Raw genomic sequence first — 11,858 nt, 5'->3', positions numbered from 1 at the left:
GCACCCGCCTCAGGCCTGTCCCTGCCAGTGTGAGCGCTGACCACCGGGCCTGCCCGCAGCCAACAGCAGGCCCGCGCCGTTCGGGTGGGCAAAGATGCTCTAGTTGCTCTCCCCTCTGCTCCGCGCCAGCCGCTGGCCCCGGGGACAGCGATCCCCCGTCCCGGGCCAGGCCCGCGCCGCCCGCCCGAGGGAGGGACCAGCGACACCCGCAGCGGAGCCGACGAGCGGCCGAGTCTGAGCAGGGAGGCGCCGGCCTCCGTTGGCGGGAAGACTGAGCCCCACCCCCTCCCCGCCCCTGGTTACGAATCAACGAATAGCTAGCGCGGGAAGGTTAAATTCATATCTGCGATCCAATGGCGCACAGCAGGGCGCATCCCACGCGGCCGCTGCCCGGTTCCGATTGGGAGAGCGGACGATCTCGACGCGGAGATACCCAATAGCGCCGCGAGGAGGTTACGCCTCCGAGAGCGGCATAGCCAATGAGCAAGGCGCGGGGAGCCAACCGCACCGCCCCCCCTCCCTATATAAAGGGGGGCCGGGAAGGGCGGCTGCTTTTGAGGTGCTGTCCAGACCCGTTGCGCGTCTGCTGCTCCCAGCGCTGCCCGCCGCCAGCCCAAGCCATGGTGAGCGGGGTGGCCGCGGGAAGGGGGGGGCTCTCGGCGCCGCTCGGCACGCTGAGGCGGGGCGGGGGGGCGGGGCGGCCCCGCCCGTGCTCGGCGGCAGGCGGGGGTCCGGCCCGGCCCGCTGAGCCGGCGGCGGGGCAGGAGGGACGGGTCGCGTCGCCGGCTGGCCCCGCGCCGCCCCGGCGGGCCTTCGCGGTGCCCGTGTCCCGCCGCGCTGCCTCGTCCCAAAATGGTGGCGGCTCCTCCGAGAACATGGCGGCCCGCGGCGGGACCCTCAGCCCCCGGCTGGCTCCGAGGTGGCGGCTCCCTCGGAGGTGGCTCCGGCTCGGGCCCTCCGCAGCAGGCGCGGCCCGGCCTCGGGCGGCCTCTCCGTCCTGGGCGCAGTCAGCCCCCGGGGCCCGCGTCTCCCTGAGCCCCCGGAGTGGGACGTGGTGGGGCGCCCAGCCCGCACACCGCGGTGAATGGGGGTGAGCTGCTGGGGTGCTCTCGCGGGTACCTGTTGAATATAAAAAGGGGGGGAGAAAACCTTCTTGGGGGGTGTGGGACCTGGAGCGGTGGAGGGGCCATCGCACTGGGTGTTGCCGGGGGTGCAGCCGGTCCTTGCCCCCGCCGGGGTCAGGTGCTGGCTGTGGTGTGAGGTGGTTTGGAGAGGTCAGGGAATGGGGCTGATGGTGGAGATTTCCTGAAGGACTTTGTGAGACTGGCTGGGTAATAAAGCTGAGGTTGCATGACCTTCTAAGTTAGGAGTCAGCCTTGAAGGGATACCTGAAGGGTGTGATAAAGGGCTGGGACATCTTGAAGAGGACAGATCAGCTGTTGAGCTGTGCAGTACAAGTGGGAGCTGTCAGTTGGAGTCTCTGGGATAAGCATGAGGTCCTTCTCCATGTGGGTGTTTGCCCTGTAGGTCTCTTTGAAAAGAGATTGTGGATGTCAGAAGGTTACATGGATTTTAAAAAAATGTAGTAGGCTGTTTCTGTAGGGTTGTGAATGCATAGGAAATACTTGGTGAACTGAAAGTGGTTAGGAGAATATTGTAGGTATGTATTGATGTCCTTATCTTGTTCTTATCCTTCCATGGTCACCTTATTTAAATTAGGCCAAATCAAGAGTGTGAATGCAGTCCCTCACTTCAGCAAAGGATGCAGTTTCCCCTGAGTTTCATCCTAAGGAAACCACGTTCCTCATTATGGTATGTTGTTGAACTTTGAGCTGGTACAGCCATTACCATGAAACTTGGCTTTCCATCAACTTCACACAGGTGAAGCTGTACCCAAAATACTGTGCTGGAGAATACAAGGGGCCTGAAGCATGTTACACCAGTACAGTTGGAGTGATCTGGGCTTCTCAGCCTGGCAGAGAATACAGCAAGGGGCTACCTAGTAGCAGACTACAGCTACTGAAAGGGCAGTTACAGAAGACAAGCCAGTGATCTTAAGCTGGAGCACATCATATAGGAAAAGGAGACAGAGGTAATAGAGGCTGGAGAGGTTCAGGCTGGGCTGGGAAAATTCTCTGGGTTTTTTCACTGAAACTGGTTCTATGCTCAAAAATAGTGTAAGTGGGGGAGAGCATTTAGTGTTAGGTACTTAAGGATTCTGTGTCCTGACTTGTAGTTTGAATACAGCACTTAACAGTACTGTCTGTAGTGTATATTTAAACCTTAACTATGAAACTTCCACCAGTGATGTGTAAAGGCCCAGAACTGTAATGAGTGTGACAGTTGTCTCTTGCCTGTCTTTACAATTTGGAGATTATACTTTCAAGGCTGATTTTGTTCTGTTCTTTAGTATTCTTGGTACTGTAAGACTTCTGCTTGAAAAGGCTATGCAGAGCAAAATAGGCAGAGTCTCTTAGTGTCTAACAAAGATTTGTGTTTCATTAAACAGCCACATACTACTTAGAAGTACTTGGTAGAGTTGCAGGAAAGCAGTTGAAGGAGACCTCTCAAAGCAGGGGTAGCAGCAGCACCAGGCCAGGTTTTTGTGACTGACTTTGTCTTGCCAAGTTTTGCAAACTTCCAAGGATGGAGATCCCTTCCCACCTCTCTGGTGACCTGTTCCAGGGCTGCACCAGTGCTAGGGAAGCTTTTCCTAACACCCAACCTGAATCTCCCACCATCCTCCTAACATCTGACCTGAACCCTCCTGCAGAGCAGAGAGAAGGCTTCTTGGTGTGCTGGCCATGTGTCTTCTTTTGTAACCTGGCACATTGTTTGCCTTACTGAGGATGAGAATACCATGTTGAACATTCAGGATGGTTTCTGTGGTAACCCCCAGGATCTTTTCAGCAGGGCTGTTTCTCAGTTACTTGCTTCTTTGTACTGATGCAGGGAGTTACTCTGTGCCAAGTGCTGAACTTTGTCGAAATAAATATGCCATGCTTTTAACATGTGCTGTGTTGCCCAAGTTGTGCTTTCAGAGACTTAAATTTTTCTCTTTGCAACATGAATGATTGTTGTTGTGTTGTGTAGTTTGAAGTAGTGGTGCTCGTTCATTTGATGCTGGAAAACTCATAGTCTGTCTTCCATGCATCCACCTTGCTTGGGCATGCTAGTCCCTACATGCTTCCTTTCAATGCCCTTCCCCAGCTGCCTAGGATCTTCACTAACAAAGCTTGAGTCAATGGTAGGACCTCAATACAGGTGAGGATCCAGACTGAAGTGGTGGTATATCTCTATTCTTTCTCCTCTCACTGTAGGAAAGAGTTGCAGGCTGCCCTGCCTTCCTGAGAGGATGATGTGGTTTAATTCATTGCTGTGGCCTGGCTTCTCTGTGACAGTGCAGCCTTGTTGGGCTGCATGCTGAAGCTGCTTTTCCTGTCACCCTTTTTACAGTGTGTAGGTTGGCTGTCCTCTACCACTGCAGTACTTTGCCAAGCCCAGTGCTTTGGCCTGGAGAGCAATGCAGTCATGGCCTTGGAGAGGGGTAGTGTGGCAGCAGCTTTGTGTAAGGCTGGTTGCAGAGGATGTGGATTGCTCTTCTGGAAGCTGTATATCTGAATACACAGCTGAGATGGATGGGGAGCTGGAAAACAGTGGTTCAGTGCTGTGGTTGAGAACAGATGATAGGGGGTTTTTTTTTGCAAATATAGATTTTAATTTCTTGATGTTCCCAAGGAAATTGAAAGGACTGTGCTCCTGCTTTACTGTATTGACTGTTGATGTGGACTGGGCAGTTCCAGGTCCTGCTTATGCTGGAATTTCAGGGGTCAAATCAGTTGTATCATCCAATCATAGGGTCTGAACGTAGTTAAATGTGACTTATTCAAAACTGTCCTATATGCAGGCTCTTCTAGAATGTGTTTAACTCTCAGTCAAAACTAGAAGTTAAATATAAAATGCCACAGATGGACCAGGAGTTTGGAGATAGTTCCATTGTGGTTTGGCTTTTAATATTCAAAACCCTATGCTGAAATATTAAGGAAGCTGGACTTATGCTCTGGACATCAAGGCAACTTGGGAATCCATAAATTGGTATGAATAGATCCTTCTGCTGACATGAACTATTTTTACATAGCTTAAATGAGGTAGTTTTGTCTAGTGTTAAAGAGTTTAGTACTTTGTGTACAGCAGTGCGATGTAAGGCAAGGCCTAATGTTCCATATTTATGAAGTGATACTAAGGGTTTTGTTAAGCAAAGACTTTCTTACAGAATGGCAAAGTTCCCTAAAGTGATCAGGAGGATATTTTTTTCTGATTTTATGTATATTAAACAAAATGGCCCTGGATCTTGCAGAAGGTTTTGCTCCCTCTGGTGGCTGTGCTTATGTGGCTCCTGGGGCTGGAGTTCTGGGGTGATGCTTTTCTGGACACTTAGGCCAGTGACAGGTGTAGTCATCAGTTTTTCTAAATATTCAGTGTTTGTTATGGAGAGGAGTTGGCTGAAGGATTTGAAGAGTTGATCAGACTCTTCCTGTCTGAGGATAGGAACAACAAGAAGGAAGGAGTTTGTAAAAATGACAATGTCTAAAAGGGTCTTTCTAGGTGGAGGTGGATGATGACTGAAAGAGGCTTTTGTGTTCTGTTGTATTTTGTGCCAAATGCCCCTAACACCAAGACAATAAGGCCAATGTTTTAATAGCTTTGCAGTATGGGAGTTCAAGCTGTGTGCTCAATGTTTTCTAAACAAGGAAACTGCTGTTTCTGCTGAGTGATCCAATTTTTTTTTCTCCACACAGCGTGAGTGCATCTCAGTCCATGTTGGTCAAGCTGGTGTGCAGATTGGCAATGCATGCTGGGAGCTCTACTGCCTGGAGCATGGCATCCAGCCCAATGGTACCATGCCAAGTGATAAAACTGTTGGTGGAGGTGATGATTCCTTTAACACGTTCTTCAGTGAGACCGGTGCAGGAAAACATGTCCCTCGTGCTGTGTTTGTGGACCTTGAACCAGCAGTAATAGGTAAATACAGTGTCCTGTGCAAGGGACAGTAGAACATGCTGTAGGATTTGATTTAACTTACACATTTTATTGACTAAGGGATCCATTCTTCTAGTCCTGCAAAATGCTTTGGGGTTTTAAATTTTTACTATGTAAAGTTTGCCTCCATCTTCCTGGTGGCTCCTGATGGAAAATATTTGGCTTTATGTTCATTGAGGCTGGCAAATGTGCACTCTGGAGCTCTAAAGAATTTAAATATTATCTTCTGCCAGTCTGTGGAATTAAATGGGTCTTCTGAATGTTGCATGCTTTTGCTATGCAAGGAACTAGTTATAACCTCTTGACACAGTATGGCATAATGTGTACAGCAGTCCATAGGAACCTTTTTAAAAGAAGTGATATGTATCATTAAGCAGATTTCTTTTTGTACATTGGAATGATTCCTGTGCTGTCCCAGAACAATCTTCTACTTGCTGTAGCTTGAATAGCTCTTGCACGAATGAGTCTCAATTGCTAGCCTAAATTCAGGGACTTCCAAACATGCACTTTAACTTCCTGCTGCCTTATCTTTGAATAACAATCCCCTCTTATCCTGAAAATCAGCTGTATCCCAAGCTCTGGCAACACTGGCTCTTACTGTTCAGATGTGATCCCATGCATCAGCCACTGACTGGTCCCACATTCTGTGGCGCTAGCTACACTGCCAGCACAATATGACCTCCCCGGTTTCACAAGACCCTTGTTCCTTGTGTCATGAATCTTGTTTTTGCTCTCAGCAATGTGTGTGGCTGAAGTAATTCTGGAGCCAGTTTTGTGGCTGTCTTGCCTCAAGAAGTGATTTGAGGCTTTCATAGGAGGAAGTCTGTGTTGCCTGTGCTTGTGCAGTTGCTGTGTTTATCTTTCTGCAATACACGGAGTTGGGAAGGGGAGGTGAGTGAATAGGCTTAGGCTACTCCTATATACCCAAACCAGGGGGTCTTTTGTAACTTATTTTCATTGTAACACCCGAAACCACTTTCTGTGGCTAAATACAGTAGAATGAACTTCTGCAGGAGAGCAGAAGGCTGTTGGCTAGTCAAGGGTGGAAGTGCTGGACTGATAACTTTGAAATGAGCCAAAGCACCCTTGGCCATATGCTAGTGTTCCCAGGAGCTGTTGCAGGTCTGGCTTTGTTTTCTTGAGCCCCATGGCTGTTGCTCTTGCTTCCTCTGCTGCTGGCCAGGTGGTGGCTCTAAGCAACCAGAAAAGGCTGAGAAATGAGGTGAGGGAGAGCAGGTGGGAAAGCTCTTGCATCTGGGGGTGAGTAGCTGATGAGTCTTGGGACAAATAGTAAAAGGTAGTGTTCCAGCACTTGTTAATGATGCAAGTGTAGTATGGGGAGATAGTGGGCAAAAGGCTGTCTTATGAAATACTTCGTGATACTAAAAAAGTTAGGGCTTTTTGTTAAAGGTTACATCATGTGCCTTTCTGGGGGCTAGTCTTTCTTTATTCCTGCCCTGCTTATTTGAAAATTATTGATCCAGTTTCCTGGGCAGGACTAGCATGATTCTTCCCATTCATGCAGCATGTCCCTCTGCACTGTGTTTGTGGAAAAAAAAAATCTATTGTGCATACAGCAGCTCTGTAGCTGCCATGCATGTACACCAGGGATTTCTGGAGCTTCCAGATCAGTGCTGCTCTTGGTAAAAGCAGCAGGACTGCTGTACATGTACACCAGCTCTGTGGATGTGGTGGTAAAATACCAAATATCAAACTTTCCACCAAGAAATAGAGCAGTAACATGTCTGGGAATTCAACACAAGTGTTTTGAAAAATCTACCCCAGATAGATTTAATACGAAGGGTAGCATGTCTGGGGAAGGCTTAGTTTAGCTGTCCCCTAAACTCTGTATTCTTTATTCCAGCACACTTTCATAGTCCAATGACTGATCCTCTTAACTCTTTTCCCCAGGACCATCTTGACTTATGTTGCCCCTACCAGCTACCTTTTTCTTTAGGTTCTATATTTTTCCCTTTTACCCATATTTGTCCTTTATAACTTGGAGTGGTAATGCAGAAAGTCTTAGAAATACATGTATTTTGAATGGTATGCTTCTCCAAATTGTTTTTATTTTGGTGCAGCTTGGAAATACTTTATAGACTATTGGATTGCAAACTGCAGTGGTAGCTGCAGTCAGTCTAAATTGGTTCAAATAGTTAACTATTTTTAAATCTTGAATTCTGTCTCATTTCAGATTAAAAAGAATATATGCAAACAGGCAACTTCATTTGTAGTTAATAAAGCTCTTTGCTTTCCACCTGATTTTAATTAAAGGATGCAATACTGCATTAGCATACAACTCAAGAATGACTTGAGCTAAACCAGAGATAAAGCTATGCTGAGTGTCTTTTGTACCTTTGTGATAAGACAGAACTTTAGCCTGCCAGATGTAAGTGCATATTTCTGATAACTAGTGGAGATCATAACTAAATCATTCTCCAAATCTGTAACTGGTGGGGGATGCTGTGTGTTGTTCATTTGCATGGTTTCTTTATAACAGCCATTTGTGCTGTGGAGCTTACAGCTCAGTATTTGAATAACTGAATATCTCTACAGGAGCATCTCCTGTTCCTTTTGAACATTCTTCTCTACCCTTGGCAGAAAGTACAATTAAGGGAAAGAAAGGGATAAGCAAGCACTGTAGGCTCGCACTGCCCATAGCTGCAGAAGCAAAAAGGCAACATCCTGGAGGGCTTGGAAAATAAGGGGGAAAAGCAGTATTTCAGATGCTGATCTGCAAAGTGGGCCTTAAGTTGTCTTAAACTGTGGAAGAAAGATTCTGCTGCTACAGTCCAGTTTTAAACTTCTCTGGCAGGTCAAAAATTTAAACTTATATGTTAAATGGGACAGTTTCTTAAACTTCATTTTTCTTGGGTAGTCAACATTTAGACTGTACTAAGTATTGTCACCTACTGATAGGTCGAAATCCAGCTGCTTTTTATCTTTAAGCGTTTAGGTCCCTTACTCTGGACACCCTCAGAAGCTTGAAAAACCTGTTCTACATAGAAAACTAACTTTTAAATAATACTCATCTTGTCTCCCCAGATGAAGTTAGGAATGGGACATACAAGCAACTCTTTCATCCTGAACAACTGATATCTGGTAAAGAAGATGCTGCAAATAACTATGCTCGAGGTCACTACACAGTTGGGAAAGAGATAATTGATCTAGTTCTAGAGCGTATCAGGAAACTGGTAAGACTTTTCTTCACTGAAGGCTCTTAAACATCCTTCTTTATCCTGTTTTACAGGATTTGGAAATTAGGTTATCAAAAATACATAGCCCTATGGATTGTGTTTTAATTTATTCCATGGTAGGAGAATCTGTGGACTTAGTTTGCATCTGTTTTTATTCTTATCCAGCTGAGAATGGTTGGATTATTCCTGTCAGATATGACTTTCAAGTGGACTAAAATGCTGATTAGGTGCCCAAAACTTAGTTTCATGTTCAGTTTCAGAAAGCCAGGACTGAGAATTGATTTACATAGTTCCTGCTGGAAAAGGATTGGTCTCTGGCTGGGGCTCTTGCAAGGAAGTTTAAATAGGAGTGTTTGCTTCTGTGGTTTAGACTTTGTTTGCAAAGTCTATAAAAGGGCTGCAAAGCATGTACTTCACTGAATCTGTGTCACAAAAGTAAGGTATCCTCATTGCACAAAAAATCTAGGGTATACCTCTGGTGCTTTAATATGGAATGCTGAATGAGTCTTACTGAAAAGTACATGTTTTGCAGATCAAAACAGGTATTCTCCACACTTGGTTGCCACTGTCTCTTAATTAAAGCTAAGATAAATTTACAGCAGGCTGTACTTTGACCTGAAAAACATAGTTGTAATTTCTTTTTACAAGCTGTTGGAAGTCCCTGTCATTCCTGGGAATCAAGTTAAACATCATGTGGCACTTCTTTCTGAGGACAAGGCAGTCTAGTTTCTTCATCTGAGAAGATTAAACCAGAATGGCAGTGTAATACATTTTGACAGCTTGCTTCCCCCAACTGAGTTACATGCTTGCAACTCTTACAGGATTATACTCATAGTTCTGGGACAGGGGATTGCTCAATTTTTGTGCAGGTAGAGAATGTCAAATCAGCGTAAGGGATAAACAGTCTGTAGTTCTTTGAATGTTATTGCTTTTCTTGGTCATTGTTAATGTCCTTGGCCTGAGAATTAGAGGTAGGGGAAGTTTTGAGGTAGTAATTTGAAGTGGAGAGGTCACCCTCCAATATGTGGGGGCCTTAAAATAGCCAAGAAAAGTGTTTTTTATGGGGCAGCTCCTTGATTATCAGTGGATGAATCAAATTCAGTATTACTTTACTGAAGCTTGAACAGTTGGTATGTGTCAGAATTCAGAGTTGTGTCTTGAGCTTGTTTTGGGATTCTTAATGTCTACACAATTGATTTAACCCATGTATTTTCTCTTTCAGTCTGATCAATGCACTGGCTTGCAGGGTTTCCTGATTTTCCACAGTTTTGGGGGAGGCACTGGCTCAGGTTTTACTTCTCTGCTAATGGAGCGCCTGTCAGTTGACTATGGGAAAAAATCAAAATTGGAATTTGCCATCTACCCTGCACCACAGGTCTCAACAGCTGTTGTTGAGCCGTACAACTCCATCCTGACTACCCACACCACTCTGGAGCATTCCGACTGTGCCTTTATGGTTGACAATGAGGCCATCTATGACATTTGCCGTAGGAATCTGGACATCGAACGCCCAACCTACACCAATCTCAATCGCCTCATTGGTCAGATAGTCTCTTCCATTACTGCTTCCCTCAGATTCGATGGTGCCTTAAATGTGGATCTTACTGAATTTCAAACTAACTTGGTGCCTTACCCTCGTATCCACTTCCCATTGGTAACATATTCCCCAATCATTTCAGCAGAGAAAGCCTATCATGAGCAACTCTCTGTGTCTGAGATAACCAATGCCTGCTTTGAGCCATCCAATCAGATGGTGAAGTGTGACCCTCGCCATGGCAAGTACATGGCCTGTTGTATGCTGTATCGTGGGGATGTTGTCCCCAAGGATGTCAATGCTGCTATCGCTGCTATCAAAACCAAGCGCACAATCCAGTTTGTGGACTGGTGCCCTACTGGTTTTAAGGCAAGTCTCAGTTATAGCATGACTTTTTTCAGACTTCTTTCACTGTCATGGGCTTATGAAGTATACTTTCTTATTGAGATGTCATGTAGGTACCTGATCTGTATTTTGAGAAATGGAGACTTAAGTTCTTATACAGAGCTGTTTTCTTGGGAGTGAAACATTTTATTCAACTACTGTCTGACTTTTTTGATTATAGTCACTGTCAGATTCTACAAAGAAGCTCATGGTCTCTTCTGCTTTTTATGTAGGTTGGCATCAATTACCAGCCACCAACAGTGGTTCCTGGTGGTGACCTAGCCAAAGTCCAGCGGGCAGTGTGCATGCTGAGCAACACTACAGCCATTGCTGAGGCATGGGCTCGTCTAGACCACAAGTTTGATCTGATGTATGCCAAACGTGCCTTTGTTCACTGGTATGTTGGAGAAGGGATGGAGGAGGGGGAGTTCTCAGAGGCTCGGGAAGATTTGGCCGCACTTGAGAAAGATTATGAAGAAGTGGGCACAGACTCAATGGATGGAGAAGATGAAGGTGAAGAATATTAAATACCACAAAAGCGAAGTGCAAGTCTTTGCCATTTTACTGCCTCTTCAGTAGTGGTGTAAATCATGTTAAAATAATTGGAATAAACTTCTTTAATCAAGACATGTGGTAGTGTCCAGACACTATGTATGTTCATTAACTATATGCAAGTAGTCAGTATTCCAGGAGATAGAATTTCTTTCTAAGAAAGATAGCTGAATAAAATAATCATGCTACAGTTAGATGAGTTCTTGTCCTTAAGGTGTTGATATTTGAAGAACTAATAGTGCATGTTTTCCCCCAGAATACAAGACTAGAAAGTCCTGAGCTTTGCTGGAAGATTAGTTAGCTACATTTTTTTCAAGGCTCTAAAGCTGGTGTCACAAGAGGCAACAGAAACTAACCTTGTATTACCCTTAAGAAAAGACGCATCACCTTTAAAATCAAAGGCTATTTGAGTTAGTTTTCTCCCATACTTGGACTTAGCATGGGCCAGTAACTTAGAGATGCAGTAACCTGGAAAGGGAAGAGAAGGCTAGAACCTGCCACTTCTGTCAGAACCTGTGTGGTTGTTGCCCTGGTGTTGCTTTGTCCTCCCACAAAAGGAATGGCAGTCCCTGTCTGCCAGCTTTCTGTGGAGTCAGCCTTTTGCCTGAAGCTGTTTGGAGCAAAATCTCTGGGTTAACTGGCCAGGGTTAAACACTAGTTTTCCCTAGAACTCATTGTTTTGCAGAAGTAATTAGTCCATGAGTTCAGATACAAAAATTACCATCCTTCTGCCTTCTGTGTAAGCTGATGTAGCAGCACAGGATTTGTCTAATTGGGTTATCTTCAGATGTGGACAGCCTCTGTCTGAAACCTATGTGGTCTGAGTGGGGGCTTGGGGACACAGGGCAGTGATCCACAAACCAAATAACCTGACTATTTCTAACTCTGCCTTGGAGATGGGTGACTGAGGAGTCTCTCCCACAGAAGCAGCAAAGGTGGAGTAGTCAAATATGTTAAGATGACAGTTGAATACTGAATGTGATTATAGGATACCAAAGTCTGACTCCAAGACTAGATTTGAGCTGGAGAATTCCTCCCTGTCCTATTTTAACCTTATTTGTATTCTGGTTTAATAGCAGAGCATGATTCAGGCCAAGCCTTGAAGCCTGTGTTAGTTGATGATGTGCATACCTGCTTAGCAGGAGTCTTAG

General features: G+C 45.6%; 1 protein-coding gene across 1 annotated transcript; it reads left to right on the top strand.

Moving 5' to 3' along the window:
• The first annotated feature begins 464 nt into the window (after positions 1-464).
• Positions 465-10,784, top strand: LOC104318594 (tubulin alpha-1C chain). The gene is made up of 5 exons (XM_069771798.1): positions 465-623; positions 4,800-5,022; positions 8,086-8,234; positions 9,460-10,140; positions 10,389-10,784. The coding sequence occupies exons 1-5, from the start codon at positions 480-482 to the stop codon at positions 10,680-10,682; spliced, it is 1,491 nt and encodes a 496-aa protein (XP_069627899.1). The 5' UTR covers positions 465-479; the 3' UTR covers positions 10,683-10,784.
• Positions 10,785-11,858: the final 1,074 nt, after the last annotated feature.

This window comes from Haliaeetus albicilla, chromosome 26 (assembly GCF_947461875.1).
Source record: "Haliaeetus albicilla chromosome 26, bHalAlb1.1, whole genome shotgun sequence".
Taxonomy (NCBI): domain Eukaryota; kingdom Metazoa; phylum Chordata; class Aves; order Accipitriformes; family Accipitridae; genus Haliaeetus; species Haliaeetus albicilla.
Note: the sequence above shows the minus strand (reverse complement) of the source record. Positions and strands in the feature narration are given on the sequence as shown.